Below are 20,645 nucleotides of genomic sequence, written 5' to 3'. Positions count from 1 at the left end.
CACCCCTCCTGTCCCTGCTCCCAGAAGGCTTCATGCTGAACCTTTAAACCTGTACCCACCTCTTGTTTTATGAGTCCACAGACATCCAAGTGGGAATTTCAAGTTCTAGACCAGTGCTGTTCAACAGAGATTTCTGCGAATATATTTTATATCCACAAGGTACAACATGGTAACCAGTGGCCTCTAAGCACTTGACATGTGGCTGGTGCAACTAAGGAACTGAATTTTTTATTTTATTTCATTTTAATTAGTTTAAATTTAAATAGCTATGTATGTCTAGTGGCTAATATATTGGGCAGTGCAATCTAAATAACTCCAGCTAAGTGGACTCTAGCACCAGAGTGAAAAGACTGAGCCTTTCAGAATGGTGGGAGCAGGCTCTCCAGGAGAGGGACCAGGCAAAGATGCATCAGGTGCAACAACTGCCTGCTCCAAGGGGAACCATGGCAGAATGGTCAGAGGCAGCTGAAGACGACCTTGAGAATGAGGCGGGAGCAACACAGGACCTAATGGCATCCTGATAGGGTATGAGATACAAAAATGGAGTAAAAGGAGGGGTGAGGATGGAGGTGGATGAGGTGCAGGGAGAAGATACCTCCCTGTGGGTTTAGTACTAACACCAGCCTAGAGTGTTCTAAATCCTCCTTAGACCCTTCTCCCCTTCCCCTCATCACTATAAATGTTAATAGAACGACCACTAAACATCTTCTAGAGCAAACCCCTCACTCTGCAGAGGAATAAACTGAGGCCCAGAGAGGTAACTGAGTTGTGCAGCGCCATATATTGAATCTGTAGCAGAATCAGGACCAGAACAGCCTTTTCCCCACTCCCACCCCATGTGCCCTCCTCCCACCCCCAATCAGCTCCACTAAAGGAAGGCAGAGCTGCGGAAGGAGAACTGCAGGTAGACAAGGAGCAGGCAGAGGGAGGCCCAGAAGAGGCACCAGCGAAGGGAGAAAAAGTTGTAGCCCGAGCCCTCCAGGGACCCTGGCTTGGAAGCACCAGCGAAAGCGTAGGTCGCCTCCTCCTCCAGAAGCTTCTCGCTGGGCTTCCAATGCACGATGCCCTCCTGGCAGGCCTCGCAGAACTCGCTGCGGTGCTGCCCGCTGTCTGGGCGGCTGGCCACGTGGATACGGTACTGGCCGCCATCCTCCTCGTAGCACTGCTCGCGCAGGCTGGTGATGAGGTTGTCCACCAGGCTCTCGATGTTCTCCTCCAGCATGCTCGACTCGTCCAGCCGCGAGGTGCCGCACTCGTAGCACAGCTGCTTGAAGACGCGCATGCGCACCGAGCCCGTCCGCTGGGCGCGGTCCAGGTGCATGTGGAAGAGGATGACCACGTGGGCCGACTGCCAGGTATGCCAGCACCAGGAGCAGTGGAACCTGCGGGGAGGGTTGGGAGAGATGGAGAAGGTGGGCCTCCCTCCCAGCAACAACCAGCCCTGGAGGAGCCTGTAAGGGAGGGAACCAGTGTGCCTGTACCTGGAAGTGGAGGGGGAGTGTTTACGCCCCCGCCCCCGCCCCCGGGTTCTTTACCGCTCCGGCCTGCCGGCCCCACCTCCTCCTGGTGAGCTCCGCTGGGCCTGGAGCGCCTCCTCAGGAGCCTGGCGCTGCAGTCACCTGGCTTCCAGGAGTGCTCTAAAGCCTGCCTCCTGTGCGCCCTCCCGTGGCCTCAGCTCCCCTCAAACCTTATGTATTCAGAACATGCTCCTGGACACTGCACATGTGCCTGGACACTGCACAGAGGCCTCTCCCCCGGTCTGGGCCTTATTTCTCATCTGTGAAATGCAGGGTGATGGTGTCCAGTAAGAGTCCTTTCTCTCAGACCTCCTATTATTCTGCTAACGGGGATAACCAGCACGTCTCTCTCATGCATCCTGCCTGCTGTGGGGAAAAGAGGAGATACCTCCAACTGTGCCAAGCACAGACCGCTGAGAATAACTCCGAGAATAACCACCAAGAATCCGCTGGATAGACGGGTGGATGGGTGATGGGCCAGCAGCGGGAGGATTACAGCGTCTGCTCCCTGCACCTTCGCAAAGAACACTCTCTTTGGATTTGTCCCTTGACAAATCCTCCCAGGTTCCAGTCTAGCCCTGCAGTAGAGACTAAAAAAGCGGATCCTGATCTGCATCCCCCTCCACAGACATGCACACTTACATACACAGAGGCCGTTTTGTCTAACCTGGGCCCTCTAGAGACCCAGCCTCAAGAAACATGGAGGTAAATGGCCTGGGACTCATCTAGCCAAGCCCCACTCCCTCAGCCCCCACGCAGTGCTTGCACACCTTCAGTGATGGAGCACTCACTATCTCCAGGGCAGTTCTTTCCATCCTTCTTGCAGGCCCTTGTCACAGAGGTTTTACAGACAGTCGAGAGTCCCCTGGACTGAGTCTGCCCTCACAGCTGACCCTCTCTGGACCGCCCTGTATCATGGCCCTGAAGGACCTCTGATGAGGAAATTGACTCAGTCCAACAGACACCATTTAGTACGTACTGTATGCCGAGCACCACGCAGCCCAGGCTGTGGGGTAGAGATGAGACCAAGCCTGACCCTGAGCTCTGGAGCCCATGGACAGCATGAGCACAGAACAGGACCCAGCACAGCCCAAGGCTGGATCAGCGGGGCAGAGCAGTCTAATTAGTCCTGAGCCAAAAGGATGTACCCCCCCCACACACACACTGGGACAGAGCTGCAGCCCACCAAGGTTAATGCATTCCAAGCCTTAAAGGTAAAGTGAGCCCAGGCACAGAGTAAGCACAAAGGTGGCAGTTCTCCAGCCCTGCCTGAGGCCAGCTGGGATCCACAGGTCACCAGCCAGGAATAGGACCAGCTGAGCCCTAAGGCAAGAGGACCCACAAGCTGTGGAGCTCAGCCCCTAAACCCTGGGGACCCCTGGCCCACGTTCCCGGCACTTTGCACCCCTCCCACAGCCAGCTCAGGAGCTTCATGTTTTCCATCTCCTCCTTCCACAGCTTTCTAAACCAAGCCAAACCAGAGTTGTTTCCCTTCCCTCAAGTCTGACCTTAGATCTTAAATCCCAAAATGTCAGACCTAGCGGGAGGGGACCTTAAGGATCATCCGCTCAGCCTTTCCTTTTACTGAGACGAAACAGAGGCACAGAGAGACAGAGAGCCATCCTTGCACACACGGCTAGTCAGAGCCAGTGCCAGGACCCAGCACATAACAGGTACCAAGAGATGTCTCTTGAATTGATTTGAACTAAAAGGAACCAACCAACCTCTGACTCTCTGTCTTTTGTCCTGAAGACAGGTTCCCTCTAATATTTGTAGGTCTTGGAGCAAGTGTGCAAATGTAAGCTCTCTACCCACAGCCTACTTTCTCCTGTTCCCACCTTCAGCACCACACTGCACCACCAGGGGCTTCACATACAAACACGTGAACCATATCAGTATCCGCACCTCCAGAACACAGCCACCTGTTGGCCCCCCAGGGGCTCAGAGGTACTGTCTGTCCTTGAATCCATGGACCCAGGGAAGAGGCCTGCATAGACCATGGAGATGAGCTTGAGGCAGCTCTGACAGGGAATTCTGTGGTCGCAACCCCAAATCCCAGTCTACAAGAAGGAGAGGCATGTGGGCTTCAGATGGACATGTCCCGTTGGCCTTAGGGACTCCTTGAACTATGAGAGACACACAGCTTCTGTGAAACATGAGATGCCAGGCCCTAAGGACCCACAGGAAGTCCTGCGCAAAGCCACATCTTTTTGTCACAGACCCAAAGATAATAGAGCTGGAAGGAACTTGATTGATCATCTGGTTTTGCAAATGTGAAAACTGAGACCCAGAGATGGAAAGGTACTTGCCCAAGTTGAGAGAGTTAGTTAACTGTAGGGCCAATTTCTAGAGCATAGCGGGTGGTCAATAAATGTCTTTATGTTCAAATCTAATGGGATTGAGATGACTGAACAGTCCTAGGACCAGAGCACAAGGCCCCCATCTCTAAGCTAAGACTTTCCCCAGTGGACCTCATGTCCTCCTCCCCTCAGTTCCCACCCCTCTGTAAGAGATTATGAAAATAAGAAAGCATCTAAACTGTCAGAGACTGCAGGTGCATTGAAGATATTACAGCCTTCATTTACCATGGAAAACCAAGACCCAAAGATAGAACACTACTTGCCAGAGTCACCCAGGGAGTCCATGGTACATCTGGAATTAGAATCAGGGCCTCTTCAACCCACTTGTGAGTTCCTTCTCTTCTCCTCAACCTGAGTTGGCCCCAGGACTGAGCTCCACACATTTCTCTGTCTCCCCTTGGAAGGTGCTCCCAGGGCGGTGGTCCAGGGGCTGCCTGCTGGGCCCCTCCTCCCCACGCCTCTCACCTGCCTGAGGCGTGTTGCTCCAGGTACTGCTTCCAGCCAGGGGCCAGCTCGTTGGGCTTGAGATTGGGATCTATGATGAGTTCCCAGCTGTCAGCCGGCTTCGCCACCTCCATCTTCTCATAGAAGACTTTCTTCCATTCACAAGTTGTCAGGCTGGTAGACATGGCCCTGCTGTCAGGGATAGAAGTTTGAGCTCAACCTGAGTGAGAACACAGAAAGAGCCCGGGTAGGTACAGTGCAGTTGAGTGTCTGTGGTCTGAAAATCCTCATCAACAGGACCAGGAGGAAACAGGACCCAGCAACCTCCTTTGTCACCCTGGAATCTGTTACCATGGTAGCTGGGCAAGGTGCCAAGATTCAGGGCTGGGGAGGAGGGAAGTCCCAAGGGAGAGTTCCAGGGCCCTGAGCTGGGCTTGGGAGGCAGGGCTGAGTACTGACACCAGCTAAGTAGAGCGAGCAGGTGGGGAGGCGAAACTCCAGATGACAGTCACTCACCTAGACCTCCGGGGGTCTCCAGGAGGCAAAGACTGTCTGGTGGCCCTGCCTCACCCTACTGCTCTTCCAGACGGTCTCCACATCATGTGCTATGCTAACTATGACACCCAGGAAGCCAAGGAGAAACAAGGGAGAGGGAAATGCAGAGCCTGCAGCTCCCATGCCCCATGATGTGCTGAGGGCATCATTTACCGTGTGCCAAGCGCTAGCTGCTTGATCTGTGTGCTGGTCATGGTGGAGATTATTTCCCACTTCATCCAGATCAGGAAGCTGCAGTTTATACACTTCTAAGTGGTTCATCCAATTCAGATCCAGGCCTTCCAAAACCAAGCTCATTTGTTCATTTATTGCAGAACTGTTGAGCTGCTAATGCATAGGGATTAAGAAAGAAGTAACATGTGGTCCTTTTCCTTGGGGAGATCCCAGACCAGTTGATGAGATAGAATGTAATTTAGCATGCTGCGAAAAGCACAGTAATAACATTTCAGATTCATAGAGTCATAGAATTGTTAGAGTTCATATTTGGTTCCTGTCCCAGGCCACATTAAGGCATCTGCTGGAGGAACAAGTTTATTCTGTGCTACAGACTCCTGCTGCCTCAGCTGCTGCAGAAAGAGGCCAGGCAATAGGGTACCCACAGCTCCCTGATGCCCAATTTAAATACTTTAGAGACTAGGAGGAAACTCAACTCCAAATTTGCATAATCCAGATGAAGGAACAGTCATGGTAGGGAGGCAGCCAGGGCAGGGAAAAGACCAGCTGGTTTGGCAGCTTACTCCAGCTCTGCAGCAACATCTGTGTGGCCTAGAATCCAATCATTTCCCTCAGTGGACTTCAGTCTTCTGCCCACACAGGGGAGGTTGTGCCTGATAGCATCTAAGGCCTCTTCCAGCTGTAATCATCTTATAGTTCTTTAATCTGGAAGTCAGATCCCTAGACATGTGGAGCACAGAGTGAAGAGCGTGCAGAATTGAAAAACATTGCTAGGAACTAGGAGGCAGGTTTTCAGTGTTGAGTTCCACTTGGCACTTGCCTCAAAGTGGTTTGTGCGTGGGAATGAGGTAAGGGACAACACCATTGGATCATCTCTTGGAATGGGGAAGTGTCTTCTACCAGCTTTGTGCGAAAGTTCTCAGAAAGAACAAAACGATGTCTCAGAGCCATCAACTGAAAGCTCGAGAAGGGGTTCTTTATTTTTAAAAATCTAATGTCTTCATTGAACTCTCCAGCTCATAACCTAACTCTCTTGACATTGAATTCAGAGGTCTGAAGCTTGAAAATGGGAAATTACTTGGCCAAGGCCTCAGGAACAGGCTGCTCCCAACTCACTGGCGGCTGTCTCTGGTGTTCAGCTACCAGCCGAGGTGAGATGGGGTCCCATGAGTTCCCAGGAATTGAATGAATTGAGGAGCTTATAGCCCAGTCTAGAGACACATACCAGGAGTGAGTCTCTGAGACATATTGTGCCACTGTTCCCAGAACAAATGACAAAGAAGGAAAAACAAAAAGATAGAGGGTGAGTGTTTATTATTTGTCTTTACTCAAATGATGCAATCCCCTTAGGCCTAGTACCAGGTTTAATTTAGAGTACGAGCCGTCTAAGCAGAGACCAATATAATTCATCTTTCTGTGTAATAGCCCTGTGTTCTCTCAACAAAAACCTTGCTTGTGATACAATCAGTGAACACAGTTACTACCTCAATTTCCTGCGAATGCTATTGGTTGCTCCAGAAGTGATAATTTAAGAGCTCATTAATCACTAAATGTGTACAGCTGTGGCCACATCACACACTGGCTGCTTCATTATTTATTGCTGCCGTATTTTTAATTTAGATAATACCTTTTAAAATAATGTTTTTCCTTTATAAAATAAAATGCCGTGCACCTGTATTCTGCAAACAAAATTGCCAAAGGTGAGGGGCATAAAAGAACCTGTCCCCTCTTCAATTTGGAATGTGGGTTAATAGATACTTTTGTAAAATGTCCATTGCTTAAATGTTACTTATTAGCATAATATGAGGAATGTCAATGTGGAGCCTAAAATATACAAGTAATGAAGAGGGGGAGGTAAGTATTTATCACTTAAGTGCTTTTGAAAGGACTTACCCCAGAGATTTCAATACATGGTCTTGAGGGGGGATGTGCCCCCTCCACCCACTCCAGTCCTGGGATGAAGCCCTGCCACTGCCAGCCATTGTTACTAGTGAGAATATGTTGTCCCGTAGGCATCTTGGGGCCAAAAAAAGGAGAAGGTTGAGTAAAACTGTGTTAGTGGTTCAGGATATTTCTTAACTAAAAAACAAACCCGGAAGACACGCAAGCTACATCTTGTCTTCCCCTATCTCTCCACAATTCAAAGAACTGTGGAAGGTGCCACAGGGAAAATCCAAGGTCCCCAAGGAATCTTATTCGATAGCTGTTAGGAAGGCCTCTCCATCCCCAGGATGCAGCACGCGGAGGCAGCATGGTCCAAGCTCCACTCTTTGTGGGGCAGAAGGAGAAGACACACAGACTCTATTCCTGCTGGATTCAAGGATCCAAATTCTATGTGCCACGCTTCAGCGCACCCAAGTCTGTGTTAAGGGTGGCCATAGCTGCTGTCACTTTTATCAGGGACTCATGATCCTAGGCAGAGATTTGGTGAAGAGTTGTGACACTATTTATGGGACGTACATAAATAAAAAGAGGGAAGAGGGAGCAGGGAGTGCTCCCTGCAAGGAGGAAAAAGACGATCGAGGTTGAGTAACTGAGTTAATGGCTCCGCAAGAAAGAATATAGAATTATCTGCTGAAAAAAGACAGTCAGACTCAGGGAGTGTGGAGATACTTTCATCAGATGCAGCCTGTGCTGACTTCTGTCAGAGCATCTGAGGGCCTCCATCAGATTTCCTTAGCTGGACTCAGAGAAGTTGCCAGTTTCTGATGAGTGGAGGCTCAGCACAGACACACAGATAACCACGACTCCTCTCTGGGGCAATCCCAGGCTTCATGACAAAGTGAAAAGGAAGCATGGAGAAGCTTATGCTGACTCTTGAAGCTTCCATTCTGAAATGACATTTGTAACTTCCCCTCACATTCCTTTGGCCAAAATAAGTCATACAGCCAGGCCTACAGCTGGGCAGGGAAATATATCTTGCCAAAGAGGGTGGGAGGGCACTTTAAGGAGTAGTACCAAATGTTTTGAACAATAATAACATCCATCACAGAACCCTCCTGAATTATGGATACCTTCCTGGAACAGTGGAGCTAAACAGGTTCTGTGGTGTGGTGTAGTCAGAAATCCTGAATTCTAACTCTTATTCTTTCACTAAGTGTTCTATGACCTTAGTGAAAAAGAGACCCATGGAGCGTAGAGACCACATGTCCTAGATTCTCCAAAAAGATCTGCATTTCAAGGCCATGATTTCTCTAAGAGTATGTGTGCTTAGCAGACTATAAGTTGTAAACCTTAATCTAGATCCTTGGGGATCATGCCTTCAATTCTAGCAAAATGGCTTTACTAAAGTCCCTTGCATAGTTAGGCAGAAAGACATTCGTAAAAATGGTTATTAACAAACTTGAAACATGCACTTCAACACCCCAGCTTCTAACCACTCCCAAGATTGTTCCAGAAGACATCATCCTTGAGGTTGGCAGTGAGCATGCTACTCTGTCTAGTTCCAGTTATTAAAGGAGAGGATTATAAGGACCAGCCTTTCCACTGATCACAAATTTAAAAATTCTGGTTAAAATATTATTTATAGAAGAATTAATTATATGACAAGGTGGTAAAGCACCATTAGGCCAAAATCTACGTGAAGGCAGGAACCCAGAAAGATGAGCAGAGCATTGGCGTTTTTACTCTGAAGGCAGTTGCCAAATCTGCTGAAATGGAGCTGTCGTATTTAATCCCTTCAGAGGACCCAGGACAATGGAAGACACAGCCCAGGGTCCACCCAAGGCAGGAGCATAATAAGAGACACTTTGCCCAGAGAGCTGGACCACAAAGGGTCGTACCTTCAGGAATGGTGAATGGGAGGCACCAGCCCTGGCCACAACTCCCAGAGGACTTCAAGGATAATTGCCTTGACCATGAGGAGGGAAAGGTATTGAATTGCTTCAGAATTGGATAAATACTTACCTTGTAATGATATGGGCATAGCTACTAAATAAATAGGAGGAACAGAGCATATATAACTTTTGTACTAAGAGACAGAAAATAGTGTAATTATTAGAAAACACATAATCCAAAGGAAAACAAGAAGGAGAGAAAGATAATCAAATATAGTGAGACAAAGAGAAAGCAAAAAATCAGATAATGGATATAAATCTAGATGTATTAGCAAATGCATTAAGCCTAAGTAAACTATATGTCCAGTTAAACAGCAAATATTGTCTGACTGAATTAAAAATAAACTCAAATTACAATCTCAATAGAATATTGTTAGACACTCTCCTGATTGGCAAAAATAAAAATACCTGATCATGCCAAGTGTTGGTGAGGAAGTAGGGTAGCATGAACTGTCATGGACAGTTGGTGGAAATTTAGATAACTCTTTTGGGGGACCATCTGTCATTGTAGTGCAAGGCTGAACATTCAAGGACCCTATGATCTAGCAATTATATTCCTGGGTGTGTATCACTGAGAAATTCTTTCACATTTTCACCAGAATTCATCTATGAGTTCATAACCTCATTTTTAAGAATGACCCAGATTATATTCCAATTTCTCTCTATCCCATTCTATTCCTTTTCTTTCATTCTATTCCTTTCCATCTCATTCCATTCTTTTCCATTTCTCTCCACAAATGTCCATCAGCAGAATGGATATACACACACAGTAATACTACAGAACAATAAAAATTAATTACTTCTACACACATCAACATGAGAGAATCTCACAATGTTGAGCAAAAGAAGTAAATCATATACATATAAGTTAAAAAAATTTTAAACATAAACTATATCATTTCAGAATGGATATGTATGTGACAAATATATTATTTTAAAGAACAAGAAAATGCTAAATGTCAGGGTAGTAGTTATCTCTGTAGGGAGGGAGAGAGGTGGTTGTGATAAGGGATTATTATGTGTTGTACATATTCTGGATGGGAGAATTTCCAGGAACCTGGCAACATTTTTCTTTTGACTTGGATGTTTGTTATTGCAAGTTTTCAGTGTATAACTATACTTTACATTGTATGTATATGTTTTATGTACTCTTTCTATACGTGATATATTTCACAATTTAAAACAAAATGGACACCACCTCCTATCCAGGACAGACCCTCCTTTCCCCAATGCTCAGATGGCCCTGAAATACCAGCGTCTAGTAATGGCCCTCCTGAACATTTTCAATAAAAGGGTCATAGATTTTAAAACTTGAAGAGGCCTAGGGAGACCTTCCCCCTACCCTGAGAAAGGCATAGGCAGAAGAGCAAAGGAAAGTCGCAGAAGGAAACAATGAGAGACAGTGCCTGGCAAGTAGGAAGCTCTCAGGAAATGTCCAGGATCTTGAATGCACCTCCTCTAGAGCACCTGCTGTACTGTCATTGCATTCCCTCCACAAGACTGTCTTATTCATCTTTGTTTGCTCCAATGACTATCAAAACCTCAAACACTTAGTAGGTGCTCAGTAAACTCTTGTTTAATGAATGAATATCGATGAGACTTGACTGTGTATGTCCTTTACTGTTCACATTGAAAGTAAACTCCAATAACACAGGAACCATGTAATGTGTCTCCACAGATCCCTTAGCATATGGATTTGCATATTATAGAGGTATAATAGGTGCCATGAATTCCATTCAGTTCATAGCAACAAAGATTCATTTAATACCCATGACATGCTAGGATGAGCACTAAGTACCTTGGGGGACATATAAATACGTGTTCTGCCCACACAGGCAGGAAGCACCCCTCAAATGGTGGGATTCAAGAGGAGCTCTAAACTCACAGCTTCTTGGAATTAGGTTTACAATAAATGTCTGAACGATTATTCTTCCTGGCACTGTAATCTTAACACAATGCTAGTTATCAGAAAGAGGGCAAAAACCCTGGATCCACCCAAACTTACCCTCAAGGAGGCTATCTAATATTTAAATAGACTTCTTACTTTACTCAGAATATTAGACACGTCAGCCACAATTCTAAGAAATATCAGAAACCATAATGTATATGCCAGGGCTACAGACCAGTCTTGGCTGGGGGTGATGCTATTCGTAATCCACTTCAGTAGATAAGCTTGAAAAGACATATTTTTTTAAATCATAAGTTCATAGCGATATTTCCCAATGGAGTTTTAACACTATTTTATTGCAAAACTATTTATACTCCAACTGTAATTTCAGCCCTTTCTTCTTACAAAGTGATGCTATAAATTAATTAATCCAATATAAATAATTGTTTTGTCTGTCAACAAAAAACCCTAAATGACAATGCACCACTTGGCAAGCCATGCTGTGACAGGCATCCCACATATAAAGTAGAGGAAGATGGGCACAGATGTTAGCTCAGGGCCAGTCTTCCTCAACAAAAAGAGGAGGATTGGCAGCAGATGTTAACTCAGGACTAGTCTTCCTCAAAAAAAAAATAAAAAAGGAAGAAGAAAGAAAATACAAGCAGCCTAATCCCCATAGTGATGTACAAGAGTCTTTCACACTCCTTGTTGATAAAGACTCAATGCACACTTATATGTTCAAGGTTTATCTACGGGAGTCCTTGCTGGATAAAGCCCATCTGGTTTTCCCTGTATATAATGGACATAGAACTTCCAGTATTGTTATTGAGAATCTTTCAGATGTAGAACCCAGAACTCTTGGTTTTAAGTTTGGGGCAAACTATCAATTGACCTCAATGATATAGGCCAAAGAGAATGCAAGACATGTGTTCTTAGACACCCCTTTTTGGATGTATCCAACTCAACTTCAAATTTTCTAAATCCTTTCTCATCTTGCCTTGGTATTAAAGTTTTTACATTTATCTTCCCTGCCTTGCAACACCCCCAAGCTCTTCCTCTGAGCACACATGCATTTAGGTAAATATGTCAACCACACTTTTTAAAGAGGAGCTTCCAGAAAGGGTGATGCGTGAACAAACCCTGGAAGAACGGGTAATTAACAACTAAAGCAGGGGGGACCATGGGCAAAGACTTCGAGGATGAAATAATCTAGAATCATTCTTGAAACTCCATATCATTTTGCACATCTGGATCACAGAGAAGAGTGATAAAGGTTGAGGCCTGAGAGATACATGAGACCTGGATTATGAAGGATTTTTTTTTGAAAACTTTCTTTTCCAGTTTTATTGAGATGTAATTGACATGCCTCACTGTATAAGTTTAAGGTGCAGAGCATAATGGTTTAATTTACATATATTGTTAAATGACTACCACTATAAGTTTAGTTAGCATCTATCATCTCATATAGATACAATTAAAAGAGAAAGCAGAAAAAGAAAAGAAAAAAATTTTCCTTGTTTTGAAAACTCTCGGGATCCACTCTCTTAACAGCTTTCCCATAATCATACAGCAGGTTAACTATAATCATCATGTTGTACATTACATCCCTAGTACTTATTTATCTTGTAACTGAAAGTTCGTATCTTTTGACCACCTTCCTTCTATTCCCCTTCCACCCTCCCCCACCTCTGATAACCACAAATCTGATCCCTTTTTCTATGAGTTTGGTTTGGGGTTTTCTTTTTTCTTAGATTCCACATATAAGTGAGAACATACAGTATTTATCTTTGTCTGTCTGACGTTTTACTTAGCATAACGCCCTCAAGTTCCATCCATGTTGTTGTAAATGACAGGATTTCCTCACTTTTTATGGCTAATATTTCACGCTGTATATATGCCACAACTTCTTTATCCATTCAACCATTGAGGGACACTTAGGTCTTTTCCTTGTCTTGGCTATTGTAAACAATGCTGCTATGAACATGGGGGTGCAGTTATCTTTTCAAGTTGGTATTTATGAAGGATTTTTAAATGTCATTTATCTTAGAGGAGATATGGAATCTCTGAATTGTTTTAAGCCTGAAGTACATGATCAGATTTGCATATCAGTAATGGGCCATTTCGGTCCATCACTCTCTCCCTTTCCCCATGAATGGGCTGGTGTTCCACAATGCTGGTCTCAGGGCACCCTAGCCTCAGGTTCTGATCTATCTAGCTTCCTGAAAATCCAGACCTCTCTGCAGGAGGAGCGGGAAGAACCTTCACTGATCACACAAGACAGCTCCACGGAGAGTTCCGTTGTGCACTGCCAATCAAGACCTAGAGGAATAAGCGTCGTGAGAAAATGGAGGAATAAGTAGTTCACAGTGTTTATAATGGAAAGTAATTAATACTCAGAATTTAAAATATTAAAATTTTTTTACTGGGTTTATATTGTCAATAAAGCTTCCATGGACCATTTTCCCCAATGGAGTCCATGTCAACAAGAAATGGACGCGATGATGCTTACAAGTCTGCATTAGTACATCAGCATTTGTCAAATGAACACAGACACCCACAGGCTATATCTGTCAAATTGCGTTAAATCTCCTACCTAGTTTTGTTTTTTGTGTTTTGGGGGGTTTTTTTGGTGAGGAAGATTGACCCTGAGCTAACATCTGTTGCCAATCTTCCTCTTTTTGCTTGAGGAAGATTGGCCCTGAGCTAACATCTGTCACAGTCTTCCTCTATTTTGTATGTGGGACACTGCCACAGCATGGCTTGACAAGTGGTGTAGCTCTGGCCCCAGGATCCGAACCAGCGAAGCCCAGGCTGCTGAAGCAGAGTGTGCGAACTTAACCACTGCACCACCAGGCCAGCCTTCTACCTAGTTTTTAAAAGATAATATAAGAGGACAGGAAAATTGTAATGTGGATTTACACTGGTTGGCAGGAGAAAAAGGGAGTTCGAAAATAATTTATACTAGAAAGTAAATTCAATGATGATAAAGTAGAAACTGCAGTTGCAAGAGGCACAACAGTTACTTAATCTGAGTCTCTCCCTGCAAGGCAATTAAGCAAAATCAAAGAGGGTGAGGAAACTCTAAGATTCAGTCCAGTATGGTTTAAATGTCCAAGGGGACCTGTTGATGGAAATTGGTCAGAGTACACCACCAAACTCGTGGGTAGCTGCAGTTTCCACCTGGGAGTCCAGGCCATTCTTCCAAGAGATTTTATCTGATGCAAGAAACTGCAGAAGCTGCAACCCGGTTCTCAAGGCCCCAGGATCTGAGCAAGAAAACAGCAGATTATTTCATCTTCTTAAAAACTAGTTGGGAGGAAAATCCTAATAAACCTTAATTATAATAAAAGTTAATAGTGACAGCGTGCATACTTTGCATGATGAGTTTTTCTAAGCACTTTACATATATTAATTCATTTAAGCACACAAGAACTCTCTGAGGTTGATACTGTAATTATTATCCCCATTTTACATGTGGGGAAACTGAGGCACGGAAAGGCTAAGTAATTTACTGGTGGTCATATAGTTAATAAGTGACAGTTCCAGGATTTGGACCAAAAGAGTCTGGCTCACCAACTGTGTGCATTTATCCACTATGCTTTTCCTTAGGCCCACTTTTGAAAGTAATTAACTTTGTAGAATTTCAAGCCATACAAAAATATATTAACAAATAAAGGAAAGTTCCACATTCTCTTCACTGTACCTCTCCTTGCTCTTCATTTTTTTTTTGTCAAGTTATTATTGGTAACAATTTAGAATTTACTTGATTGTAGAATGTACTTCATTAAAAATAGATCGTAATGTTTTCTAGTATCTATAATTTTTTAAAATGTTATATAGCATTGGTATCTTTCCCATTCAATACATAATGACTTCTGAGACACAGAGCCTTGTTTGTGAGCCTGTGTTAGCTACTGAGCGCCCCATCTGAGGCCAGCATCAGCACCACAGCAGCATCCCACTGGGCTTGCATGTGTTACTGCACAGGCAGTACGTTGTGACATCATTGTAATACTGCCTCTGAGTGGAAAATGATTATCAAAAGAGGGAGGAAAATTTATTGAAAGTTGAAAAAGCGGTTAATTTGTGATGTGAAACCATGCTTTGGCAACCCATGATTCTCTCCAACTCTGATTCCAATAAAAGCCAGAAAGCCTTTGCAAGCATTTCTGAGGATTTTTTTTTTTGATTCAATTTTTTTCTTTTTCTTCCCAAAGCCCCCCAGTACATAGTTGTGTATTCTTAGTTGTGGGTCCTTCCAGTTGTGGCATGTGGGGTGCTGCCTCAGCATGGCCTGATGAGCGATGCCATGTCTGCACCCAGGATTCGAACCGGCAAAACCCTGGGCCACTGAAGCGGAGAACGTGAGCTTAACCACTCGGCCACGGGGCCGGCCCCACATTTCTGAGTTTTTGACTTGGGGGATTTGAGGAAGTCCAGGCAAATATCCTATGGCAATGTCAAGGGTCTACTCTGTTGGCACATGGACAGTCAGGAGACCTAGGTTCTCTTCTCAAACTTGTAATAACCCCAGACCAGTCACTTTCATTCCCTGAGCATCAATTTTCTATTTCCAAATTTCAAAAGTGCTCACCTCTCCAGCCCGTTTACTGCTGAGATTTTGATGTCAACAGGCACCATGAAAAGCAAAGTGCTCTCACTGACCCTAGTATGGATATCCATCCCCTAAATTTACCATTTCTATGCACCTCTATCCCTGTTTGGTTGTGCTTTTGTTTCCAGTGGCCCACAGCTTCTTCCAGCTTTGTCTGTACTTAAGATGCAAAGTAATGGAGGAAGTATCCATTGTGGGTCTATTTTTCAATCCATCAGTAAACAGTTATTGCGTCCCTGTTAGTGCCAAGTGTCAGGTGAGGCTCTGAGGCTATTGGGATGATCAAAATACAGTCCCTGCCCTCCAGGACTCAGTGTGGGACAGCATGGCTGCCTTTGTTTACTGCCTTGAAACAATCTCACCTTCACCTCAAGACATCCTATCCATGCATCCTTTGTTCTCTTGCTAGAAAAAACTCCTGCCCTCTTCTTCTCTGACCAGCAAGTTGTTTACAGCTAAAACTTTTTGAAATTTACAGACAAATAGAATTTTTCCAGTTCCCTTTTTATTGTTAGTTCTTAATTATATTGTCTTGAGAGAGTGTGGTCTGTATGGTACCAATCATTTGACATTGGTCTTTATTATGCTTTTCCGTATTTAGTTTTTAAAAATTTATATTGACTCTATTTAGAGAGATAGTATAATATTAGAATTAATGCCTCAGACTCTAGACCCAGATCTGGTTTTAATCTCAGCTCTGCCAGTTACTGGCTGTGTAGAATTGGATGATTCACTCGGTCTCCACATCTGTAAAGTCAGGAGAATAATAGGAACCATTGCGAGGGGTTGTTGAAAGGATCGATGAGCTTATACTTGTATAGAGCTAGAAACAATTCCTGGCACATGATGAATGCCCAGTAAATGTTATTTATTGTTATTCTACTATGTTAGGTTGCTTTATTATATTCCATTTATAGAACATTCTCCAAATGACAAAATTGTATGGATGAAGAACAGAGTAGTGATTGCCAGGGGTTAGGGATCAAGAGGAGGGAGGGGATGACAATGAAGGGTAACGTGAGGGAGCCTTGGGGTGAGGGGACATTTGTGTGTCTTCACTGTTGTGGTGACTCCATGAATCTACACATGAGATAAAAGTGCATAGAACTACACACACACACACACACACACACACACAGGCACAAATAAGTGCATGTAAAACTGTTGAAATCTGACTAAGATCTCTGGATTATACCAACTGTGTCAACTTCCTGGCTTTGGTGGTCTCCTATAGTTATGTAAGACGTTACCATTGGGGAAGCTGGGAGAAAGGGACACAGGACTTCTCTGCACTATTTTGTAATTTTTTGTGAATTTATAATTATTTAAAAATAAAAACTCTTTTAAAAGACTCTGAAACACTGTATTTAATAAATATTATTTAGTATTAATATTTTTATCATAGCTGTTTTTCAAGTTTTTCTGCATTTAACACATATTAATTTTGAAATTAAACAGACAGCTATAAGTCTTATTTTTAAAAAAACTATTATGCCTCAGCAAAGTTACGAGTTATTAGATGTACAGGAACTTTGAGCCCCTTGTGAACTGTTAAGTAGGTTAGAGTTTTTGACAACTAGTGTCGTTTTTTAAGCCCCTTTTGAATTATGAAAATATCAGGAGGCATGTACAGGGAAATCCTAAGTCCTGGGTCTGTGAATTTCTACTGGATACAGGAAACACTGGAAACAGTAGACGAGAAAGGGCTGGCCTCCAGCTCTGGAAGACTGTTGTCACGATGAGTGATTTCTCTTCCCAAGACACCCACCCCCAGCGAGAGCAATTGACCATCTCTGTGTCCCAGGTACTTAGGCTGTTAAAGTCAGCGTCATGGTTTCCAGAAGGGGCCTTGGAGATGACCCTGGGCAGTCTTTTCATTTATAGTTAGAAACTGAGGGCCAGGGAGAAGAAGCTTCCTGACCAAGTCCAGTGATCTTGAATCAGGACCAGAGCTGTTTGCCTGATCTTACTGTGGTGAGGTCCAGGCCAGCAGAGATTGGATAATGCCCCCATCCACCATGACCTAGGGTCACTGAGTATAATATCGGGAGAGGAAAGCTTAAGGGCATCCCCAGGCCATCTGCATTGAAGGGGAGCAGTGAGGTAGCCAGAGTGCAGCCAGTCCACAGCTGGTACCAGGCACCCAGAGCTCAGGGCAACACTGTGACATGGATGGACAGTTGCATGACATGTCCCAGTGGCTTCCTCTCTACATTCAGAATTTGGGATTTTGACCCAAAGAGAATTCCAGTTCTGATATCCTAAACTCTCTTCCTAGACTTGTCGTACAGTTGGAAATGTTGTGCATAGGATGCTTGAAGAAGAAGAGAGGGGCACCTTTTTGGTAATTCATAAGCTGACACACAAAGGTGCTAGCTGAGCTCTTGACTGCAAGTCATAGGTAAATGTTCCATTCCCAGCCCTGCCACTTACTAGCCATGTGTTCTGAGGTTCTCCTCTCTGAACCTCAGTTTCTTCATTTGCCAAATGAAATTTTTTTCTTCCTTAACTGGCAGGATTGTGCTGAGAATTAAGTGAACTCTTGGAAATGAAAGCATCTGTCGGTCTCTAAAGTTGGTTATATCTATTATTAGTGTCATCCTATAAGCCCTCACCTCCAACTAGGGTTCTATTAGGGATTGGCCTATTTTGCCTGAGAATTGAGATATGATCCCCTCATTTCCAAGAACTGCAAACCTGATACTCAAAAGAATGACGTTCAGAGTTGCAATTTACGCGCCCAAGTAGGTGTCCAAAGGAGAGACGTTGGGGCCAGAGGACCTCAAGTCACATCCCATCGGCCACCAGCCAATTCCACTGGATGGCTTGGCTAAGGTGAAGAGAAGTATAGGAAGGGAACAGGCACACAGATAAAGGAGGTGAACTAGAGAAAATAGCACTGACCGTATTTACACTTTCCTTTATCCTTGGAACTGGAAAAAGTGAAGCCTGTAGGCTTCACTGCTTGGTCTGCCCTGCCACCTTGTGGCTATTGCTAGACTGCACTAGTAGAACTGCCTCATAAAATCTAGGTGCCAGAAGAGCTTTAAAAGCACCCGGAACTCTTAACCACACATTCACTCTCTCGCTCCATGATTCAAAAAACTTGTACAGATGCTCATGGTTTTCCAAGCTGAGGAAATTCATGGATGTCTGGTCTTGAAGGAGTTCCCTGGATGGGTGGGGGGAGAGTAGGAGAAAAAGGACAGGCTAAGCAGAGGGCATACAAAGACACTGCAGCCTGGTATGTTTGGGAAAGAATGCATTTCTCCATGTGACTGAAAGAGAGGGAGCACCAGGGAGAAACAGGGGAGATGAGGTATAGTCTCACCTCATCAGCAAATGGTGCATGTGAAATCCCAAGCCAGAGTGTGCTGGGAAAAAAAGGAGATGGACACTAGCCACCCCTGGAATGCAGCTCAGTTCAGGAGTACAGGAACTTTCCAACCAGACACAAAATGGCCCCAGACTCGCATGATCACGCCCTTCTCTCTTAAGAGTTATAGCAGACCCGTGACCTCTTCCCATGATGGGGATAGGATCTTGGAGAATCTCAAACTTGAAAGGGACCTTCGAGTCATTTAATCCAAAACCCCTCCCCCCACCCCTGCCCCAAGTCAACATTGCTGCCAACTTACCTTCCATCTTTTGCTTTCTCACCTCAGGGATGAGCTCAGAGCCCAGTCACCCTTCAATCCTTTATTCTATCCAGCTGAGTTCTGCTTTTTCATAATTCCTACCCATTGGTCTAAGTTTTGCTCCTGTAGTGTCACACCAAAGAAGTGATTAGATATACGAAGATAGATAAAGAAGGCAGTCATTTAGGGGCTGCAGTAAGGTTCCTGGAAATAGAAAATCCTGGCAGTGTAAGGCAAAGATTTTAGTGGAAAGAACACTGGCTTGGGTATTTGGAGAGTTGTGTCTTACTCCTTACAGAATGTCTTTGCTTAATGTCACTAGGCTTCCTTTTACGTATGATGAAAGCGTTGGATTAGATCAGAGATTCTCACCCTGGCTGCCCAAGAGTGTCCCCTGGTGAGCAGGCAGCATACATTGAAATGCTCCATATGGCAGAGAACTGCTGGATTAGATCATCTTCACGGTAAGCACACATACTCCATGACTTGTCAAAATATGATTAACTGTGGTAGTCTCCAGTTCTAGTTAAGGGGCTTTTATCAAACTTGTAGTGGTCTGGTATACACATTCTTGGTGATTCCTATTCCCTAGAGACGTACGTGACTCTTTTTTCTCCCTTCTGTATAACCCAAGTGTGGTTGCTCACTGAGCACAGTTACATTGACCCCTGTGCTGTTGAGGTGAGACCCATAAATGACATGAAAGACACAGCTGGTTAGAAAGGAAAAAGGAGAAGCACTGCCTGGCCTCAGCGAGTGACCTGGCCTCTTTGCATCTCGTTCTCCTCATCTGTAAAAAGTCAAGCAAGCCCCCCTCAGTGGATTGTTGTGAAGGTGGCTGAGACCATGGGTGCCAAGCCCAGTGCCTGGTGTCTTGAGGCCCTCCAAATCTTGATTCCCTTTGCCTTTGGCAGCAGGGAGAAAGTTCAAAGAAGAGGTGAGGATGGTGCCACTTCTGAGAGCACCTCACCATCGCCCCTCCCACAAACAATCTCTGTCCTGGGTTGAATCATGTCCCCCCAAAATTCATATGTTGAAATCCTAACCCCCAGCACCTCAGAATGTGATCTGATTTGAAAATAGCGTCATTGCAGATAAAATTAGTTAAGATGAGGTCATTAGGGTGAGCCCTACTCCAATTTGATGGGTAGCCATATAGAAAGGGGAAATCTGGATAAGAGACTCACATGAAGGAAGAATACTATATGAAGATGAAGGCAAAGGCCAAGGTGATGCTTCTAAAGTGAAGGAGTGCCCAGGATTGCCAGCAAACTGCCAAAAGCTAAGATAGAAGACCAGAATAAGATTCTTCCTTGCTGCCCTCAGAAGAAACCAACCCTGCTGACACCTCGGTCTCAGACTTCTATTCTCCAGACTGTGAGAAAATACCTTTCTGTTGTCTGCATCTCTCAGTTTGTGGCACTTTGTTACAGCAGCCTTAGAAAACTAAATCCCCTCCAGAGATGGTGACATCAAGGAGGACAGCTCTTTCCAGACAGAAGGAGGCGCTGCACTCTCATGGAAAGGAGGAGAGACACGAAATTCTGGAGAAGGCTTCTGGAGGCTGACTGTCTGCCTGGGGCTGCCCTGAAAGAGCAACTTCCATCCTGAGCATACC

The 20,645-nt window shown here is 44.7% G+C and overlaps 1 protein-coding gene across 1 annotated transcript; it reads right to left on the bottom strand.

The window, feature by feature from the left end:
• Window positions 1-763: 763 nt before the first annotated feature.
• RTP2 (receptor transporter protein 2) lies at window positions 764-4,607 on the bottom strand. Its single transcript, XM_014843285.3, has 2 exons — window positions 4,343-4,607; window positions 764-1,382 (listed from the first exon to the last, which is right to left on the bottom strand). Exons 1-2 carry the CDS (start codon window positions 4,504-4,506, stop codon window positions 869-871), a joined length of 678 nt encoding a protein of 225 aa, XP_014698771.1. The 5' UTR covers window positions 4,507-4,607; the 3' UTR covers window positions 764-868.
• Window positions 4,608-20,645: the final 16,038 nt, after the last annotated feature.

This window comes from Equus asinus, chromosome 5 (assembly GCF_041296235.1).
Source record: "Equus asinus isolate D_3611 breed Donkey chromosome 5, EquAss-T2T_v2, whole genome shotgun sequence".
Taxonomy (NCBI): Eukaryota; Metazoa; Chordata; class Mammalia; order Perissodactyla; family Equidae; genus Equus; species Equus asinus.
The sequence above is the reverse complement of the archived record's forward strand: the minus strand, read 5'-3'. Positions and strand labels throughout refer to the sequence as shown.

Excerpts from the sequence above, each read along its gene's own strand:
- RTP2 (XM_014843285.3), bottom strand. The coding sequence starts at position 4,506 with ATGTCTACCAGCCTGACAACTTGTGAATGGAAGAAAGTCTTCTATGAG. Across the intron at positions 1,383-4,342 it reads GAGCAACACGCCTCAGGCAG|GTTCCACTGCTCCTGGTGCT; the intron begins GTGAGAGGCGTG and ends CCCTCCCCGCAG.